General features: G+C 37.7%; 2 protein-coding genes across 2 annotated transcripts in view; one reads left to right on the top strand and one right to left on the bottom strand.

Moving 5' to 3' along the window:
• Positions 1–21,369, top strand: part of LOC124185963 (dynein axonemal heavy chain 2) — a 670,443-nt gene that overhangs the window by 614,084 nt on the left and 34,990 nt on the right. Inside the window, exons 40-42 of the mRNA XM_046577226.1 lie at positions 15,829–15,978; positions 16,041–16,173; positions 16,259–16,603. Of these exons, the coding sequence (XP_046433182.1) occupies positions 15,829–15,978; positions 16,041–16,173; positions 16,259–16,603 (628 nt within the window). The remainder of the gene's footprint in view (positions 1–15,828; positions 15,979–16,040; positions 16,174–16,258; positions 16,604–21,369) is intronic.
• LOC124185966 lies at positions 4,760–5,365 on the bottom strand. Its single transcript, XM_046577230.1, has 2 exons — positions 5,098–5,365; positions 4,760–4,978 (listed from the first exon to the last, which is right to left on the bottom strand). Exons 1-2 carry the CDS (start codon positions 5,237–5,239, stop codon positions 4,767–4,769), a joined length of 354 nt encoding a protein of 117 aa, XP_046433186.1. The 5' UTR covers positions 5,240–5,365; the 3' UTR covers positions 4,760–4,766.

Raw genomic sequence — 21,369 nt, 5'->3', positions numbered from 1 at the left:
TGCTTGTTAAACTTTCATTTTTCAGTTACAGCCCATTCGAAATTTTGCACGGATACAACGTGTTTTCACATTATGTTTTCAAGTCCAGAAATGAATGAATTTCTGAATAATGACCTTTCATATTCGTTCGCTGAATGTTTGCATCTTTCATTCCGTAATATTCATTGAAACAGTTTATTTTGAAGATTCATTTTATTTCTATAATAATTACTTGTTATACCAAAGAAACGCCATAACGAAAAGCGAAAAGTATGGTATTCCACGCGATCGAATGTATATATTTTTTTTATTGACGCGCTATTACTTTTGATTATGTTTTGTACCATAGATTTAGCTGATTTTTCAATACGCCTTATCTATCAATTTCTAATATACTCTTGCATGTCTAACTTAATTTTTTTGATTTACTAATTTTCTTTTGAATATCTATCGATGTATGTAACACTTTTAATTTTCCCTGGCATGGTTGAGAGGTTGGGACGGGATAGGGTGGGTCTCTTCATGGCAGCGACCTCCACGTGATGAGACCTGGGTCATTATGCGCGATTCTAGATCGATCCACTCAAGAATCGAACTTTTGGGTAGAGAAAATAGATCTTTTGTATTGATACTTTACAAATCGATTTTTTCTAGAATCGATTCCAAGTCTGCAAGGATCGGATTAGGTTCTTAAATCTTCAATTAAAAAAAGTTTTGAAAGTCTATTTTGGCGTTCTATATTTTATAGATAATATAGGTTTGAGAATACAAAAAATCGACCAATTTCTAGCGCTGAATAAATCTAATATCACAACTAATGAAAAAAGCTTCCCACCTAGTCGGCTGGATTTGTGTAATATATAAATGAGAACTACCACTGTGATAAATAAATATGACCCAAAGCAAACTATTGTTAAATATCAAAACTGTTGAATGAGTACTACATTTGTGTGACACGATTTTTAATCTCCAATATAGCTACCGGTTGCCAGTTAAACTAAAAAGTAAAAATAACGATCAATCTTCTGAAGATCAATATTTTGTATCCGATTTTTTTGATGAATCGATTTTTCCAATATCAATTCGAATAGATTCTGAGAATGCCATCGCCCATCCCTAGTATTTAGTCAAGAATTAGCTAACTGCTGTTTCGGGTAATTTCTCTTGTAATATTTTTCACTTTACTGCAACGAGTTATGCAATAGATCTCTTGAAAACTCGAAGATTATTCATTGATTTCTGTAACTTATTATTATTTGCATAAGCAATAAATATTTAAACTGATATGTATATTGTATACGTGCCAACCTCTCCATGGATAAACGTATCCTAATCTCATCAACCACGCGAAACTCATACGAGCTTCCAGTTATATTCCTCGCACGTCAGAACTTCAGAACGTTCAAGTGCAAGCGGCCTGGTCCCAACGGAGTGCAGAGTGGGGGGCCATAGCATGCGAGGGGCATAGACTTAAGTCCCGCCCACTCTTCTCCTTGGCCGCTTGGCTTGAGTCGCGCGAGAAGCCAAAGTTCCCACGCGAGCTCGGTAGGCAACGTCCTTAAAATTAATTTCAGCCGATATAAAAAAAATACGTATCTTTGATTTTAGCATACTTAAGGACGTTCCCACCAAAAACACTTTTCTTCTAATATTTTCCAAATTTTGAATACACATACTTATGAGTGCCCTTTATGTGTAGGAATTTTTTAAAACCCTTCTTGCGGTGCTAAATTTTGAAATATTGCAAGTTGAAATTTACATATTTAACATGTGATCCCTATCCTAACCCCCATTGTGGCGCACCTTTTTTTTAAGTTACTACAGTAATTTTCTTGGAATTTCTATGAAAAACTGAAAATCACTAATTGAACATATAATAAACATGTTTCTCAAAAAATAACACAAAGAAGCGGTATTCATTTAATTATAAAAAATGTTAAAAGTGAGTTACTTTTCACTTTTTTTTCATTACTTGATCAGTGAGAAATAGCGACTTGGCAACGTTGCGTTGGGCGGAAAGTTCAAAATACCGTATAGGCGTAGTAGTTGTAAATAAATGTGAACCGCTCACAGATAGGTTAACTGTAGGCTGTTGTAAAGAAAAATGCAATTTTTTAAGTATATTAAGTATTTATTATAAATTATTTTTCAACATTAATACTCGTTATGTTAACATCATCAACAATTATAGATTCAAAAATATAATCAATCATATAATTTTCATAAAAACTATAATTTTATCAAGTAACACAAAATAAAACATTTTAGAAATATATTATTTTTTAGACATAGGTATTTTTTTAATTTTCTTTTTTGGTGATTTTAAATTCTTAATCTTTGGCGAATTTTCATTTTTTAGGAAGTCTAAAACTGCCGTTAAAATTTTTTTATTTTTAGTTATTCGCACTTTGTTATTATCTAATTTTTCGCTAAACAATTGCACAATAGCATTTTCTCCACCTACTCTATAGATTTCCCTCAAATTATCACAAGAAATGTCATTTGAAGCCAATTTTTTACACATATTAACTGAAATAATATTTCTTAATTCGACTAACATTTTTAAGTTTACTTTAGTTTTATCTGAGTTGGATAACTCTTCCAAATAAATATTACTGTTTTTACATGCCTTTAATACACCACTTCACAGGTTTAATGTATTAATTAAGTCTTGAAGTACCACAACGTCATACGCAGCGTCATGAAAAGATTCCTGATCATTATCAGGGTGTAAGAAGTCGTTACTTAAACTCTCTAATTTAAATTGACCCGGTCCTTTCCTATCAACCAAAGACTTTCTGAACAATGATAAAGTGTCAGCAAAACCAACAATTAAATCTAAAAGTTCGACTTTAACATTCATAATAGCTCGTAAGAGTCGTGGTACGTCAAAGCGAGCATTATGTGCAACTAATAAACATTTCTGTTGTCCATCGGATAAGCTAATTAAAAATTGTTGAAAAGATTCTAAAGCATCAGAAATTTGGAGTGTTACGACTTGTTTGTCTCCGTAGAATGAGTCTCCATATTTATGATGAAGTTTAGTAACTGTAGTGGCTGACGATGAAATTTCGGTCTTCGTGTGTACATAGATATTAAAAATTTTACAATCACAGATCGCTGCAATTTGTATAATATGAGCATCTGAGGCAAATCCAGTTGTTTCTAAATCAAAGTAAACAATTTTTGTTTCATCATCTAATGCAATATTATTATTATCATCACAGTGTTTACGCACGTAATTGTTTATTTTATCCATTCCACAATTACTCTTATAAGTTATACCTTCATGTCTTTCGGTATTTTTACGTAAAAGTTCTCGTTTCTGTTTTAATTCTATACGTCTTAATTTTTTTGCTTTAGACTTACTCATTGCCAATAGTTTTTCTCGTTTCATTTCACTTCGTTTAACATAATTGACTGTGTGAGATCCAGCAGGAATATTCAGTCTTTGCTTAATATTTATAATACTTCGTTCACCGTCATTTTTAGCGCAGACGGCGTCAGCTACCCTAATATCACAAGAAAAGCTAGTACTTAAACACTTGTTTTTGTGTGCTTTGTTTGCTATAATATTGTTAAAACTTTCATTGCCCTGACTTGAAGCGGCAATAGAAAATTTATGAGAGTTTTGTGCGTATTTATCGAACAAATGTAATAATTCTTCATACAAGGTTTCATCAGATAGGTTTAGAGCATGATTTTTACTTGGGTTACACCACTTTCCACAGTTTTCATGTCTGCTAAAAATACGACCCGGTATTTGTCTCAAATTTCTAGCTAAGTTTTCGGAATTGCCCTTATTTTGTGCAACAGCGTATGAAAAACACTTTTTTAAATGAGGAATAACATTTGTTTTATTTAACTCTCTAAACTTATCGCGTAATTTATATAACTCTTTTCCAAAATTTTTGGTTAAATGATTTTTGTCGGCTAATTTATGATACTTTTGACCTGGGTTATCTGCTCTTACTGCTGCAATCATTGAGCTGTCTTCATCTCCTACAATAACACGTACTTGTAGTCCTGCTTCCTTTAAGATGTTGCTGTGATTAACAAGTTGAACTCCTGCATCAGCTTCCATTGCCTTAGCACTTCCGCAGAAGTTCAATCTACAATCATGATCATCTTTTTTATGCCCCATATCACATTTCTTACATTTTCTATTTCTAGTTGCGTAGTCTAGAATTTTTCCTGACAAGAAACCGATGATAGTGCTATAACCGTTCAAACTATCATAGCTACGCCCGTTACCGCGTTTAGACCAGCCCATATCAAATGACACAATGATATTTATTATTTCACCTAGTGTATTATCAAATAAATTTTGATTATCATTTGAGGAAAGCGTAAGGACATCTAACTGCGGGAAAATATCTTGGGCAATCTCCACTGGTCTGAAATAATAAATAAAAATAGTTAAAATAAAAAAATTAAACCAGATTTACAATTATTTTTTTTTTATTTTATGTAGACAATTCAATGCCGTGAAATTAATAGCAATACATTTTTTGTAAAAAATACAAGTATATAATGTAAATTAGTGCTTGTCAACTTATTGAATATTTAATTCAATTCTTGATCGAAATATTGTAAATAATTACAACAAGATAAAGTCTCTCCTTTATTTTGTGTAAAAATAAATGTTGTTGTATATTATACATTTACTGATAGCATAATAATTATAATTACAATTTTATAAAAATCAGTGTTGAGAAAATGATTTATAATTATTATGATGATCAGCATCAGTCCATTGAACAGTTCAAATGAATTAGAATGGATGCTTACAATGTGTCACACAGCTTTTTGACATTTTTTATCACCAATTCTTTTTCCTCAGAAGCAGCTCGCTTGCAACTTTCTTTAGCTTCTAATTCTATTGCTTCACCAACTACAACTTCGCACTTTTTATAAATTTTGTCTATTACTCGAGGTAAATTGGCACAAGCAAGAATTTTATTTAAGCCAGTATTTCCAACACCGGCATGAATAGCCCCTGAAACATTCAAATAGTAAATATCATAAATTTCTTATAAAATAATTGTAAAGCTATTAATTATGTCAATTCAAGTTTTTTACTTTTACACATAAATAGAATATTGCGAATTCACTTACCTAAAACCACGGACATATTGACATCAGAAACACCATTGGTGGACTCTGCGGTATTAACATTATTATATCTGCCACAAGTATCACATTTTATCTTAAACTTTACGTGAAGTCCTTCTCTGTTATAGCCGTACATTTTTTCCATGTCTAAAAGACTGCTGCAGCTGGTGCATTTGAGGTTTTTAGCTAATTTTTCCAATGCAACTATACAATTCCCATCTGGAATTTTACATTGAGTAGTTTCATGCAGTGTTTCGAGAATTTTTGTTTTTTTAGCTTCTGACACAGCTGTTAGAGCTTTAGCTACTCTATCGCCTACTTTTTTTTTCACAAACCTCCCATTCTTCAAACGTGAAGTCATTATAAATAAATTATTTTTTAACTCCAAAATAAAAGTAACCTCAAAACATTAAAACTCTGTAGCACACGTCTCAGATATAATAATAATATACAGAAAGAGAATACAATGTTGCCAGATCTGAGAAACGACGCAATGGGTATATTTTTGGACTTCTGCGCACGTTCGCGCCACTGAAAATGTACACTGCACCTCAACTTTTTGTTATTGCATCATAGTATAGTTTACATAGGGGGACTGTTTTAGAAGTTGAGGACCACTGCTAGGTGGGAACGTCCTTAACATTCCTACCAAGTTTCATCAAAATCAGAGGCGGACACTTCTCGAATGTTCCTTGTTATCGTAGTAGGAGCGCCGGCTGATGAGTCTATACGTGGTCATGTGTGATGGCATGTTGTGAGTGCACGCTGGAACGAACTCGAGCTACCTGCGGATACTGGAAGTTCTGTTGTTGCGGTGAGGAAAGTGCGACTCTTTTGTTTTGCGGGACTCCTGTACATCGTAAAATATGGAGACCATGTGTGTTACTGCTTTGCTTACGTTGTTATTTTATATTCTTGGTATGCTTGTCTGTATGTATGAGCGGATGCTCTCTTTCCCTCTCCCTCTCCCTTTCCCTCCCCCACCTCTCTTTCTCTCTCTCACTCACTCTTTTTTTTAGCTCCTTCGACTTGAGTAGTTGTGCTCACCTCAGGTTTTCGTATATTTGTTCGTTTCTTTCCTGTACAGTGGTATCCACTAATTGCAAGTGTCGTTGTACACTTAGGAACAATGAATCTGAGACGGCCAATTTTTTACACTAGACAGTTATGTTGGCAATACAGAGAAACCTACAGCGCTATAGTAGGCCGAGCGCGAAACAAAGTCAATCTCAATAAACATAACATAACCCATGACCGTATCAATCCAACAAGTCATTATCCTATAGACGTATACTGGGCATTAAGTCGGAGCGAGTGTCCCCTGAACCTCAATTTCATCGTTTTTGGTGCTATCCTTGGCTTACACCCGCTGTTGATACTGTTATTTCTTTCTAACGATCTCAGCGTGGGGATATGTAGGATTGCACAACCTTCAGCTTTCCCTCAGTTGATTTTCTCTTCCTCTCTAGCACTTGGTTCCCTCACCATGGGCCGTATTGAGAGAGGAATAGGGTGGAAAACCCCATAAAAGAGAAAGAGACAGCACCAACAAGTATTAGCGTTCAGGGGACAGGGGAAAGGGCCGGCGTGCTCAGTCTATTTTATGTACAAGTCTATGCATTATCCCCCCGGTATTATAAGATTAGATTCGACGGTCATGGGTTATGTTATGTTTAGTGAGATTGAGTTTGTTTCGCGGTCGGCTGACTATGGCGCTGTAGGTTTCTCTGTATTGCCAACATAACTGTCTAGTGTAAAAAATGACCAGTCTCATATTCATTGTCCCCAAGTGTACCTTTCTCAGCTTTGACCACAATTTATCCCCCTAGCTCGGCTTCGAGTGTTTTAATTAGTCGTTTAAAGTGTTATTATACAGGGTTTTTCATTTTAATCTCCCCAGGTCGATATTCTAGAAACGAAAACAGATACAAAAACAATCTCTGAACGTAGCTTATAGGATATTGAGGGGGAAAGAAGATAGTCAGAACGGTTTCGGCCTAAGTGGCATGGCCGAGGTCGGCCGAAGGTCAACTCGTTTTTTTAATGGAATCGTGTTTTTACATAATCTTAAAGAACGTTCAATTCTGTATAAAAACACTAAGACATTAAAAGCCTCAGATTATACGATCACGAGATACGAGGCGTCTTTAGCTACATCTCGAAGGTACTCCGGCTTGCAGCGACACAAAGTTGTAGTCTTCGCTGAAACGCTTCTGTTGTTTTTCGAAGCACTTCCGAAGTGATGTTTCACTATTTTTGACTGTCTTCTTTTCCCCTCAATATCCTATAAGTTATGTTCAGAAACTGTTTTTATATCCTCCTGGGTTGATATTCACTCCAGGGTCCTGTAGGGCTTGATGCCGGGTCCGCTACTTTTTTCTATTTTGGCTAACAATTTACCCCCATAGATACGTTACTGTAAGCATGTTTCACGTGCTGATGACCTACAAATTTAATTTCCATTGTTACACTCGAATACTGCCGACGGCATAAATGAAGTATTGCATGATGTACAAGATATTCGTGATTGAACCGGTGACAACTGCTTGAAAATCAATTTTGAAAGGCCGAAGGGAATGTTTTGCGGTAGTTCCAAATTAATTGACAGGCTAGATGCTTCTCACCTCACACTAACTCAGATTGGAAATCATAAAATCGAGTATGATAATAAAGTCATCTTGGTCTAATTTTATGGCTCTTACTAGCGTGGAATGAACATGTTGATGTGGTATGTAACAAGGTCAACAGGGTTTTATATCATTTGAAGATAAACAAGGAACTGTTTTCTGGTTCTTTTCGTAAATGGTTAGTTACGGCTCTTATATTTCCACACCTCGATTATTGTTCAGCAAGCTATAATAACTCACCCCGTGGACTTGATATTAATCTCCAGCGACTTATTAACGCCTCTGTTAAATTTATCTTAGGTGTAGCAAGGGATGATTACATTACAGAACACGGACTTGAGTTGGGCTGGCCAACTTAGCGAAACAGGAGGCTATACTCGATCGGTTGTTATCTCTTTACCATTTCACGCTCCCGTAGGCCAGCTTATCTGGGTGATACGTTCCAACCAGCTGAGATGCGGTCACAACGTATTGCTGTCAATATAAGGGCTACTGATAGGCTTTGTATTTCGCCCTGCCGTACTGTCTGTTCCCAAAACTCATTCATGGTTAGTGCCTGTTACTTCTGGAATTTGTTCCGACAGACTATTGTTGACAGTGATAGATTATTCGCGGGATAGGACTTACAACACCGATGGGCCCCAGAATCCCAGAGCAGGTATCGTTAAAATCGCGCAATGAGTACTTTGCTTCGGTTTCTTCAGGTGACCATCAGCCAGAACTGTCCATCTGCGTTGATACTACCTCTGGAGTCGTTAAAGATGATACCGATAAATTAATGTTCTCGTGTGTTGAGGAGAGGTGTGTAGATGAAGTTATGACGAGAATGACGACGCAAGCGCAGGATTCGGGTGGATTACCGATTCAAACTTTTAAGGTCTTTCGTGTAGCTTTACTGCCAATCATTACTTGGCTATTTAATTCGTCACTTGAAAACAATACCTTCTCGTCGCTCTGGAAGTTCTCTATTGTTGACCCTCGTCCTATGGTACGTTGCCCGCCTCTGTGCTCCGAGTTTCGTATTATTTCGCTGCTGTGCTCCATACCTAAAGTACTTGAGCGTCTGGTGTTCGAGCAAGTTCTTTCGTTTTGCAAGCGCACAACCTCTTAGATCCGTGGCAAATAGGCTTCCGTCAAGGGTCGGGGACCCAGATGGCTGTCCTGAGGTTTATTGATGACGTGCATCATGGAATTGATGACGCGAAGTTACTTTAGCCATATTCTTTGACTCTACGAAAGCCTTCGATAAGGTTCATCATTGTCTGCTACTGCAAAAACTTCAGGGGTGAAGCTTTTCCACTGTTGTATTTGCGTGTTCGCATTCTCACTGGAGCGACCGTGTACAAGCAGTTCGTGGCGGTGGTGGCGAGCTGTCGGATTGGCTTTACACGCGATCTGGAGTACCTGAGGGCAGCGTTCTAGGTCCCCTACCTTTTTTGCTATTTATCAACGACCTGCCAATATGTTTGCGGAACTGCTTTTACTTACTCTATGCTAATGATCTGGATATTCCCCTTTAATGTCGCCCGATCGACGTAGCCAAGTATATTGTTCGCCTTAACGATGATGTTGATAGAGTGCTAAGCTGGGGCCTTTAACTAATAAACTGCATCTGAATGAGAGACAAACTAAGGCGAACGCTTCATCAATGAGCTGTATCTCGAGGGTCTTCCGCTTGTAAGAATGGGGGCTGCAGTCAGTGAATTCGTGCAAATATTAAATATCTAGGGGTGGTCCTTGACAGTACCCTGTCGTGGTCGCAGCATGTTCTACGAATAAACAAAAAGGTAGCGGCGGCGCTATATCGTACAAGAATAAATGATAATTCATTAAGCAACAGGTCGTTGCCTTGGTTCGCCCCTTTTTTGACTATTGTGCGCCTGTGCTGACTAATATACCAGGTAAGCTTGAACACTCTCTTGGGGTTGCGCTCAACAACTACATACGATTCTTAATTAGGGTCTCGCGAGACGCTAGTATATCGTGTCACAGGCGTGCCTGCGGTTAGCTGCTCCCGTGCAATCGACGTAAGCTCATGATCAGGTGCCTTGTGTCTTGGCGACCCGTGGTTATTTGGCGATCAGATACGGCTCCGTGCGACCCTTGCGTCGCAGCGTTACCCTTCCTAGACGGATACGCTTCTTGTTCTTGCTGCCCGCACTGTCTCCTTCCAGAAGCCAGTCTTGATAACTGGCATACAGCTCCGGGACTCACTGCAACCTGAGGTCACCGTAGCGTCTAGCCTTCTGTAATTCCGTACGCGTTGCTTCCAATTTTTGATAGCTGCAGAGGATGCAAGGCGTATCCTGATAGGCCTCCGTCTGTGTGATATGTGGGTTATAGTTATCAAACTGTTTTTATATTTTTCACCGCAGTAAATTAATTGCTTTCTCACGCAAGCTTTAGTTTATAATCTTATGTACTTATGCTTGGCTGTTGTTAATATTTTCTATCGTACCCGATTATTAATTTGACTATCTTGTTGTATTTTTTTAAAAACAAAAAACTACTTTTTCATTTTTATTTCATTCATTTTTGTTCAGCTTTTATTATTGTGTTACTTCTTTCTTTGTAGTATTTAGTTTTGTCAGCATTGTATGTCTTGTCTGTGGTTCTCAAGGAGATTACTTCGGAACCTAATAAATACTTCCAACTCTAGTCTACTCTACTCTCTCTTACTTTTTTTCTATCTCCTATTTTCATTTGTGATCCTTTTCAACGTAATGAATAGTGATATCGCTACAATTATTCAGTTGTAGAGAGAATTTTTTGTTCAGAATCAATATCTTTGAAAATGAGTTTGGATTCTTTTTCTTTGTAACCAAACTACTGGGCTTCTCTGATGTTGATGAATAAACATTCTCATCGACTTTTTTTGCATGTTTAGTCGCAGGTATTTTATAATCTCTGGGTTTTGTATGCATTGTCGATCCTGTTATTTTTCATGAATCTCCTTATCGTTATTGATGGACTCTTCGATATAACCCTGAGCGACTCTGTCAGAAGCCCACCCACCGTAACATTTCAGAGTAGTGATGTTAGCCCCCGAATCAGCAAGTAGCATTGCCGAAGTACAGCAGAATCTGTGACCCGTATAATGTTGGGGATCTAGCAATTTCACATATGGTGTGATCTACTTTGGCAGGTTTCCGAATTCATTGATGCCAATGACTTTCTTTGTGCAATTTCTATTTTGTACATTAAAAAAAAATGTTTTTGTATCGAGATAGTTTGGTCATAGAGCAACGTACCTTTAGAAAATAACGTAGAATTCGTCGATAACTGTGAACGATTGCTGATTGCCGGTTTTAAACGGTTGATTGAAGATCAAACAGATTCAAAACGTCATGTTCAACTTGTACAAAATTGTATAATATAGTATTTGATTATAATTAATTGTGCCATAATTATTATCAAGTAATGAACGGTCATGACGTTTACTCATTGTGCGATGGTTGATAGCAACCAATTGGGTACTTCGTATCGCCATTCCAAACATTGATTCCAGGAGGGTTCCTTCACATCACTTTGAACGAATGACAGTCACAGAACGCAGACACGATTTATTCAAGGAGTATCCGTTTTGTTCTAAACCTCAATACATGTGATCCCGTTGTTTATTGTAAGAAACAAACGGATGACTCATTTCTACATAACAAATACCTGTAATGTAATAAATATGATCGTAGTTGGCATACAATTTCACAAAGGGTTGAAGTATTAGTAGTAATACAAGGGGGGTTCTACTCACAGATTCCTGTTACCGACACTGACTGACATCCTCCCCAGACTCAAACCCTTTTCCGCGATTACGTCACAGTTTGCCGTACCGACTTAAGATCAAAAACGTGCAACCTTACTGACAGTTGTATCGGTCGACAGTAAAAATCGCACTGCCTTACCAACAATTCTGATCGGTCCAAGGTCAAAATCGTGCTGTCTTACCGACAATCTTACCGACCGAAGATCAAAGTCTGTGGTGCTCGCCTGCCAACGGTGGAGGGCATGAAGTTTTTTACCGACCTGGATGTCGGTGACCGTCCCGCCTTCTTCTCCCACGATAGGACTGCTGATGTGAAACATCAACCACCTCACATTCTTTTCCCGCCGTGTGATCGTCTTTCCTAACTTCAAATTTACAAGCCAGGATAAGGTTGGCTGTCAAGCTCCTGTTTTTCTTCAAAACGGTTTTAGTCTTGTCACAACTAGTAACTTTGCGTCTTCTAGAAATCTCTCCACATCTTTATGCTTCAAATTGACGATGGATCCAGTTCGAATTCTCCCCTGAAAAACTGATTCCATATCTTCACAGTAAACTCGATCGCTTCTTCTTTCTTTCCGCGTACCTCCACGCGTTTTCTGTGGACGTTTGAATTTTTCCGCGAGCGCTTTCAAGAGTCCGAGCAGTGTGATAATTCTCGTCTTTTCTCCAATCGATGAAACCTTTCGCAAAATTTTGTTGTGAAGCCGAATATTTTAACTCCCGAATGTTATCCATTTTTGAACTTCTGCTGTTGATGATCATTTTCCCAAGATTTTGTACGTCGATTCCATAATATCGATCAATCTCAAACACTTCGTGGATTCCATCTTTAGCTTTTTCCCCGCGTATACTTGACAAGTTGACACTGAATGATCGTTTGCAGTGATGAGCGTCCTTTTTATAGGGCAGCTGTACGTATTTTTGTGTGTGCACGCGCTGTGTTTTGCATTCTTAGAGCGATAGTAACCCAACTCCGTAGGACCTGCGGCTTTAAACGTATACTACCGCAGTTATCGGTCGACCTTGCACTCTGACCTTGACTGAACCAATTCAAAATTTAGCCCAGAGTTCACTTTACAGTTACAAGCCAAACAGAATGTCACGTGGATGATGACGTATCGACATATCGAGAGGCTAAAAAACAATTTTCAGAACAATTAATTTTTGAATGTCGCGTGGTTGATAACATGGGAAAAGAATTTGAGGTGGTTGATGTTACACATCAGCAGTCCTGTAGTAGTATGGAATACAGGCAATGGATCTAGGTAATAGGTGTAAGCGTAGACACGTGTGCATGTGTTCGAGCAAGCGTGTCGATATAGACACGCCAGTATCTACTCGGCATCCAACGCGTTGAGCAAGCGCTGTACGAACCAGTTGGCCAAATAAAAAGAAATAAAGCAAAACACAACAGATATTGTTGTCCACCTCATTTATCCAAGATATTACAAATGGCGACGAGGACAAAAATTTAAATGAAGTTTTTGTGGCTGTACATTGAGACGAAAATTTCACACAAACAAACTACGTGGATTCAAGAACTGAGTAAACCCGATCTGTCATCCGTTTGTGCAAGATGCGGTATAGAAGCAAATGAAGAAAATAATATTGACGATATACGCAGAGTGTTACGAGAATTCGTGAAAAGTGATAGATCGAAACACATTAAAACTCCACAGCTATTTCCAAAAACTTCGCCGATACGGAAACAAAAACGCAAAATCATGGCGTGCATGGGTGAAATCGAGTCGTTCAAGGAAGGTGGAAAATGGACAGCGTTTCTGAGCCAACTAGAGGCTTTTGTAACACTGGACGACATCCCGACGGTCAAGAAAAGTGCTTTATTATTGACAAAATTATCCTCGGAAGTGTATGCTGAAATCAAAGCATCGTGTAACAACGAAGATTTAGTGATACGTCACTATACGATGCAACCAAAAACGAATTCCTAGAACGAGTGAATTTCCGAAATCGAAAGCAAAAAAAGGATGAACTGATAGAAGACTTTGCCTTAGCTATCAAAATACTAGCGGCAAAATGTAAATTCACGGAAGCCGAATTAGAAAACAACATCAAAGGCCAGTTGATTAATGGAGTCAAGGATGATTTAAGCAGATGCGAACTGTTAAAAATGTCAAGCAAGACATCAAAGGAATTCATCAAAACAGCTAAAATCGTTGAAATGGCCACGAAAAATTCAAAATCCAAAAATAATTCGCACCCAGAGAACTCGGTGTCAACGTTCAACTACACAAGGTCAAGCAACAATGACGACCGCGGAAACAGATATCAACGGCAGGACCGGGCCAGCACCAGCAGACCACGATCAACAACACAACAAGGGGCTCGAGCGTGTCATTGCTGCGGTAAAAATCACCACCTCAAAGCTCGATGTTCGTTCAGATATAAACACTGTGACGACTGTGGAAAACAAGGACACATACTTAAAATGTGTCCCCAAAAAAGCAATCAGACAGGTAGAGTCAATAACATTCAAAATGAGCAATCAAACATTGAGAATTCAATGGAAAATCTATCAAACGAATTGCAAACGCTTAACGAGGACGATCTCAACGACAAGAATCGCTTTGTATCAGATTTGTACATGATAAAAACAAGTGACGCAAATAAGTATTTTGAAATACCACCGCATTTCGAAAACTTTCAAATAAACGACGTTACATTAAGCATGGAAGTCGATTCAGGGGCAAATGTCGCAGCCATTCCACTTTATGTTCACAATAAATACTTTCGGGACAGTCCTCTGTTACCACCAACACTAAATTTACGTTCTTATGATGACAAAAACATAGCAATAAAAGGCGTAATAATCGTTTCGGTACACAAAGGTTCGAAAATAGATGACCAAAAATTATACGTGATAGATAATAACGGCCATTCAATTGTTGGTCGAGAATGGCTGTACAAATTAAAAATGTGGCCGATTCGGTTACAAAACCCTAAGCAAAACTCGGAAATAAATAACATCCGAAATTATAGTACTGAAACTATTGAGAAATTGAAAAAAGATTATAAATATGTCTTCACCCCGGGATTTGGTTTATTTACAAAGGGAAGCGTGGAAATTCAATTGAAATCGGATGCCAAGCCAAAATTCATGCAGCCATACAAAGTCCCCATTTCATTGAAACCAAAAGTAGAAGCCGAATTACATCGTCTGAAAGATAATAATATTATTCAACCGATCAATTATAGCGAATGGGGAACGCCCATTATTCCGTTACTAAAGAAAGCCGGATCTATTCGAACAGTTGGAAATTACAAGGTCACATTCAACCCATTTATCGTAATAGATCATTTCCCTATGCCAAGAATTGAAGAGATATTTTCAATATTAGCACGATTTTGACCTTCGACCGATAAGAATTGTTGGTAGAGCAGTGCGATTTTTACCGTCGACCCATACATATGTCGATAAGGTCACATGTTTTTGACCTTAAGTCGGTACGGCAGACTGTGACGTCATCGCAGAAAAGGGTTTGAGTGTGGGGAGGATGTCGGCAAGTGTCAGTGATAGGAATCTGTAAGTAGAACCCCCCTTGTTTACTACTAGTATTGTCTTACAGTCGCAATAGCTGGCATCAATTATGAAATGGTCTGAGATGAGATCAATTAGCCTTCAATAAGTTAGGATTTCCATTTCCGCCCCCTAATGCTGAATGATTATGAAGCCATACAAAAAATTCGTTTCGTGCAGTGAACTAGACCGTGTTTCTCATATGGTTGTAGCCTGCTCAGTTTTAATCTGGCGTTAAAATTGCCCCATAATCTTCGGATTTCAAGTATTTCTGCCGGAAACATTCGTTCGTTGGCCTCTGCATTACAAAATTTTTCTCTGCGTAAGTTAGAGTAAAACACTTTACGTATAACTCAATATCTGGGGATGATGAAGCATTTCTGACATCGTATTAGAATCTAGTATATCCAAAAATGTGAAGGTATAGTCTGTAACGTGGATAGGCTTCTGTATTATCAATGGTAAACCATTCATAATAAAACTTCATTCTGCAATGACGCGAAACGTAGCACCTAGATATTTTTTAATGTACTTATATATGTCATGAACTGTATATTACAAAGATGGGTATGTTAGTGTTTAGGTTCTAACTATATTACAGGCTATCTATGTTACATAGTGGTCTAGATTGCCGGCCAAGACACTTTCTTTTCATGTGCCCATATTATTTTTGGACAAATATGTACACGTCGAACTTATTATGACAGTGTAGGATTCACGGACTGAATTTTGTAGAGCATATTTGTCATGATTCCATTGAGTCTTTACCTACAAAAATTTTCATTCATTTTGAATCTTTCCTACAGGTGATTTGATCATGATCAAGTTCAACGACAAATTAATCAACTACAATAACAAGTTCAGATTGATTATTACTACGAAACTTCCAAATCCTCATTACGCTCCTGAAATATCAACTAAAACTACATTATGCAACTTTGCTATTAAAGAACAAGGTAAAATAGCTGTGTGATCAAACATTGAGATTTGGCATTCTTCAAACGCTTTCACTTTTCAGGCTTGGAAGCTCAGCTCTTAGGAATTGTTGTAAGAAAAGAAAAACCACAATTAGAAGAACAAAAGGACAACCTTGTGATAACAATAGCAGCTGGAAAACGTACTCTCAAGGATCTCGAAGATAAAATTCTCTCGTAAATGACTTCGAATCTTATCAATATAATTGGAACATCTGTCGTGTTAATATGATTATGCTGCATTGACAATTTTTTTTTTCAGGCTACTGGGTATCTCGTCTGGATCATTACTTGATGATTTGGACCTGTTGAATACATTACAGGTTTCCAAAGTTACGTCGATAACTGTTCAACAATCATTAGTTACTTCAGAAAAAACAGAGGTTGAGATAGATGCAGCACGGGAAGGATATCGTCCATGTTCAAAGCGAGCAGCTATACTGTTTTTCATTCTCAATGATATGAGTCACATCGATCCAATGTACCAATTCTCTCTGGACGCATACATTTCTTTATTTATGGTTTCCATCGATAAAAGTCAAAAAAGTCCTAAGCTGGCTGATCGAATTAGTATTTTGAACGAATACCACACATATGCATTATATAGGTAAGCGAAAACAACTTAAAGCTACCGTAACTTAACTTAGGGTGACTGCACCAGTGAATGAGCAAACTAGTTTAAAAAACGAATAAACACAGTGATTTCAACATGGTTATGCATTTAATAGCGGCAGTTTCCTAAGCATTTATTCACTTTTGTATTGACCCTATGGATTTTGTAAAAATTTAACTGTATTTCACCATACTCATAGCCACATTGAACTAACAATTTTGGTTGCCATATTGGATCAGTTATTTTGAATTTACTATTTTCAATGTCAGATTTGAAATTAGTGGCCGAGTGAATCACAAGTACAGATTTTTGTGCGAACCAAATCGAACTTTACATTTGTGGCCACTATATTAAGTCGACTTTTTTGAATTTCCGATTTGTAATGTCAGATTTGAAATCAGTACGCTCAAAAACCAACAAGTTAAGATTTTTATGTTAATCCGATAATCATTTCCCTTTTCCCGTATTTCCGAGACTCCGGGCCTACTGTGTAGTGGTCTCAGAAAGGTCGAGACTTTGCACTATTTCGCAGATTTTCATCCTGTTTTCAAAATTTCGGACAATTTTTGGTTTTGATTCCAGTCACTGATCTTTTTTTTTTTTGGTTGTTGAACTATACAGATGTTGTTTTAAGTACTATTGTTAAAGTTTCTTCAAGGGGGTACCCTAGTCAAACTTACAGACCCCCAGAAATTTTTTGTATATTTAGTGCATACAAAATCGATTTTTTTCGTGGTATTTGATGTTTTTCAAAGTGAAGATTCCCATGAAAGCATGGAATCATTCAAAATCTACAAAATTTGACGTCTTGTAAATCGTAAGATGTGGGCGTACCATTTACGTCGATCGAAATTTGAGCCTAGGCGTCTTTTATCCAAAAAAAAGAGCATAATCGCCCTAATCTACATGCCTTTCGGAGGAGATGAATGCGAAAATATGTGCGTTCTACACTGAAATAAAGAAACGGAATCGTTTCACATTTTTAATTGAAATTTGACTTTCATCGATTGCGTTAAAATACACTCTAAATTTTAAGAAGCTTCATCATTTCTTCTCGTGTCGACAAAAATCGCCAAAAATTATATTTTTTAGTCCTCAAAACCAGAACACTACCTTGATGCCTAGAAGCGACACATTGCCCTGACTCGTATCAGTAACGTAGCAATGTCAACAAATGTCGCCGTGAAAACCTCGGGCCTGCTTGACGTATTTATATGTGTTGTGTTCGTTTTCTGAAGCAAAAACGCCATCAAATAAAAAGCGTAGAATACTAGTTCAGTTAGATAAGGTCAACATATTAACGGAGATCAACAGCAATGCAATGCCAAACGATAACCCAGAGAATACAGTGTGACGAGTAGCGCAATCACCAATATAAAATTTATAAGCAAAGTCATTTTGTCCACAGTAAAAGTATGTAGTTATATGGATTTGAATGTGAAAAAATCGAAGATAACTTGTGGTATACGGTATATGGTATAACGGTATACTTGTGGTTTCCTTAGAAATGATTGCTCGACGAACTAGTTATTATTTCCATCTTACGCAAAAAAGGACAAATATTCATTAAAAGATACAGGGTCCAGCATCCTTCAAGGTAAGCCCTGGGTGGCGGGATGGATTTAAAAACGTCACGAGATGAGACAACTCTCCATGCAAAGAAAAAAAATGTCGAGCGATACCGAATCTCTCAAAAGATTTATAGCAGAATTAAATGATTATACTAGAGAAAATCAATTTTTCGCTGAACACAGCTATAATGCAGATGAAATTGGATTATATTGGAATTTTCTTCATCGAAAAACACTGGCATCGCATAATGAAAGTGCGGCATCAAGAAGTAGAGATAGTAAGAATTGAGGGCCAGAATATTCTGTGCAAACACCAGCGGCAATTATAAATTACTGTTATCATTAATTGAGAAATTGTAGAAGTCTCAATGCTTCAAAAACGTCACCTCTTTTACCTGTGACCTACAAGGATCATAAAAGTTGTTTGATGGATCGTCCTCTCTTCACTGACTAGTATAATAATGATTTTGTCGTAATAGTGGAATTCAAACAAGCAGAATTTGGGGAAAAAAGGAAAGGTTCCCCTCAGTAATGATCCATCTCATCCACTTCAAGTAGTCAAAAGTACTTATGATAGTAAAGCCAACAAACCTGAATAATTAAGTTTTTTACTATTGTTGAAAAAATTCTCTTACCTACTGCGTGTACTTGTCGTACTTAAGAAAAGAAAACAGTCTAAAGTTAGATACTGTTGGGCACAGACGCTCATACGAGCGCGCACTTTGTCATTCGCACCGCCGACATATCCGCACTCACGAATGACGAACTCACCTCAACTATAGTTCAGACCCACTAATATGAAAATCAGAGGTCAGATCAAAATGTATCAACAATCCGTAGGTCACATACAAAATCCATAAATTTACGGATGATACCGTAATGTTGGCAACGCTGGCCCACGTACCAAGGTGCAATTGAAACAATTAAAAAGGTTGTCCAAATGGAAGTGCTTAATCCGGCTGTTATTTCAAGAAAGAAGGATACATCTCCTTTTGAGCAAACTTTCACTAAAACAATGCTGCGATGTGAAAACTAAAAATAATTCAGTTATTTACCTCGATACCAGAATTGTTGCGTGTGCTTTTTTGCTGAAAGATTGGACTTCGAACTAATATTATCTATAAGATTAACTGTATAGATTGTGGAAAATGCGACATAGGCCAATCTTCGCAACATTTGAAAAAAAGGATCATTTAAGGAAAAGAATCATAAACATGATATAAAAACACATGATCCAGACATATCGGCATTAGCCTATCATGCATTGGTAGAAGAGCATATGTTCAATTTTGAAAATGTAAAAATCTTAGAAAGAGATACAAACTGGCACGAAAGGATTTTAAAATAAATGATACACATATCAAAAAATAATACTGTCAACAAAAGAACTGACATTGATAACTTCAGTCACCTTCACGCCGACATTATATAACTTGAAAAAAAAAGATGTATTGTAACGTGGCATTTTTGATGCCCGTTACAAGGGGCTCCCTGAACCCTGGGCGGAACTAAAATTTAGGAATTTCCGAAATTGCGTCGCGAAGTCTCTGCAAAAGAGCGCCAGGACTAGAGTCACGCATCCGAAACTACGAGAGGGAACATCTTAGCGAAAAGCGTAAGATATTTTAGGTTTTTTATTTTTTTATTTTTATTTTTCGAGCTATAACGGCATCAGGCAGAAGTCGGCAACGAATTCGAGAAAATTTCGGAGTGGCGGACTAGCGACAATTGCGAAGGAAGGCTGTCGCAGCTGCGGAGGGAGAGCCAACGTAGATCCCCGGATCGCGTAGATACAAGGTAGACGCAATTCCCGCTGGCGGCCAGCGCGCCGCAGCCTCTCCTCCTTCGCCCCGCCAACAATTGACTAGCAAACTTGCGACAGACCGACTAGCGGCAAGGAAGTACCATGCTCACCACCAAGACGTCATGAAGCTGCGCGGAGGACGAGATTGCGATCTAGCGTTAAGGGAGCTTTCCAGTGTGACAGCCCGAAAAATCGCTGTTTTTTGCGATTTTTTTTTTTAAAGAAAAAATAATCTAATCGGTCTGGTTTTTTTTTTGTATATTAATTGGGTATTGAAGAATACAAAACAATTTTTTAAAGATCGATTTATTTATAAATTAATATCTATAAAAATGATGAAACAATTGTTGCAGAAAATGCACTTGGATGTGGTGTCCACGTTGGGGGTCACAATTTTGATCTGAAACAAAAAACACAAAAAGATTATTGATCGGTATATAATTGGCTTTCGTGCTATGGAAGCTTTTTTCTTTTTTTTTTTTTTTGCAAAAATGGCGCCAGTTTGAACAAAAAGTATCGATTTTAGCATTTTTTTTGGCAGTTTTTTTTACAAAAAAATAGGAAGATGTCAAAAAAAAAAAAAAAAGCTTCCATAGCACGATAAACAATGACGTTAAGAATATTGTGTAAAAAATTCAACTCGATAGCTTTAAAACTCTGCCCTCCAAGTTGGACACCGTTTTGAAAAATGCTGTTTCGGGAAAAACGCGTTCAAAGTTTCAAGTGAGGAAATTTTAGGTAAATCGTTTACTTACGGTCAATCAGCGATGCCAGGTCCGTACAATATCCCTTCTGCTTCTTCGAAAAGATCGTGCTCAATGGATTGTTTAGTCCGACGAGCTGTCCTCGCCTCTTTGCTATCCAGGGACGCCTGGCGGTTTGCTTGGATGATGCGCGCATTCTTGTACTTAGCGGCGAAATCTGCGGCGCTCGGCCCTATCGTGCATCACATCGTCTTCAAAATTTTTAAAATTGGGTCGTAACCTTCATTGAAGGTGCACACAGCACACTGCGTAGCGATTTCTACTATCTGCTTGCCGCAGAATACGTCCTTTGGGGCTGAGTTTTTGAAAAATTAGCACGCGATCCGCTTTTTTTTTTGAAAATTGAGTGCGACAAAAAAATAAGTCGCGCGACTAATTTACGGCTAATTAACGGCAAATTATGCAATAGTCCGAATTCACATTTTCGACAATTGGCGAGCCAAGTTCATGTACGTGCAGGTAGGAACGAGACAATAGAAATAACGGTCGCACGGGCAGACGGCCGACGCGGCAGCTGTAGCGCTCCGTTGCCTTCTTCGAAGAAATGCTTTACAGTACCCGAAATAATCTGAATTTCGGCATGAAAATTTCAGGGAATATTCGGAAGAGTGTATACTATTC

This window comes from Neodiprion fabricii, chromosome 7 (assembly GCF_021155785.1).
Source record: "Neodiprion fabricii isolate iyNeoFabr1 chromosome 7, iyNeoFabr1.1, whole genome shotgun sequence".
In the NCBI taxonomy this organism is placed as follows: Eukaryota; Metazoa; Arthropoda; class Insecta; order Hymenoptera; family Diprionidae; genus Neodiprion; species Neodiprion fabricii.
The sequence above is the reverse complement of the archived record's forward strand: the minus strand, read 5'-3'. Positions and strand labels throughout refer to the sequence as shown.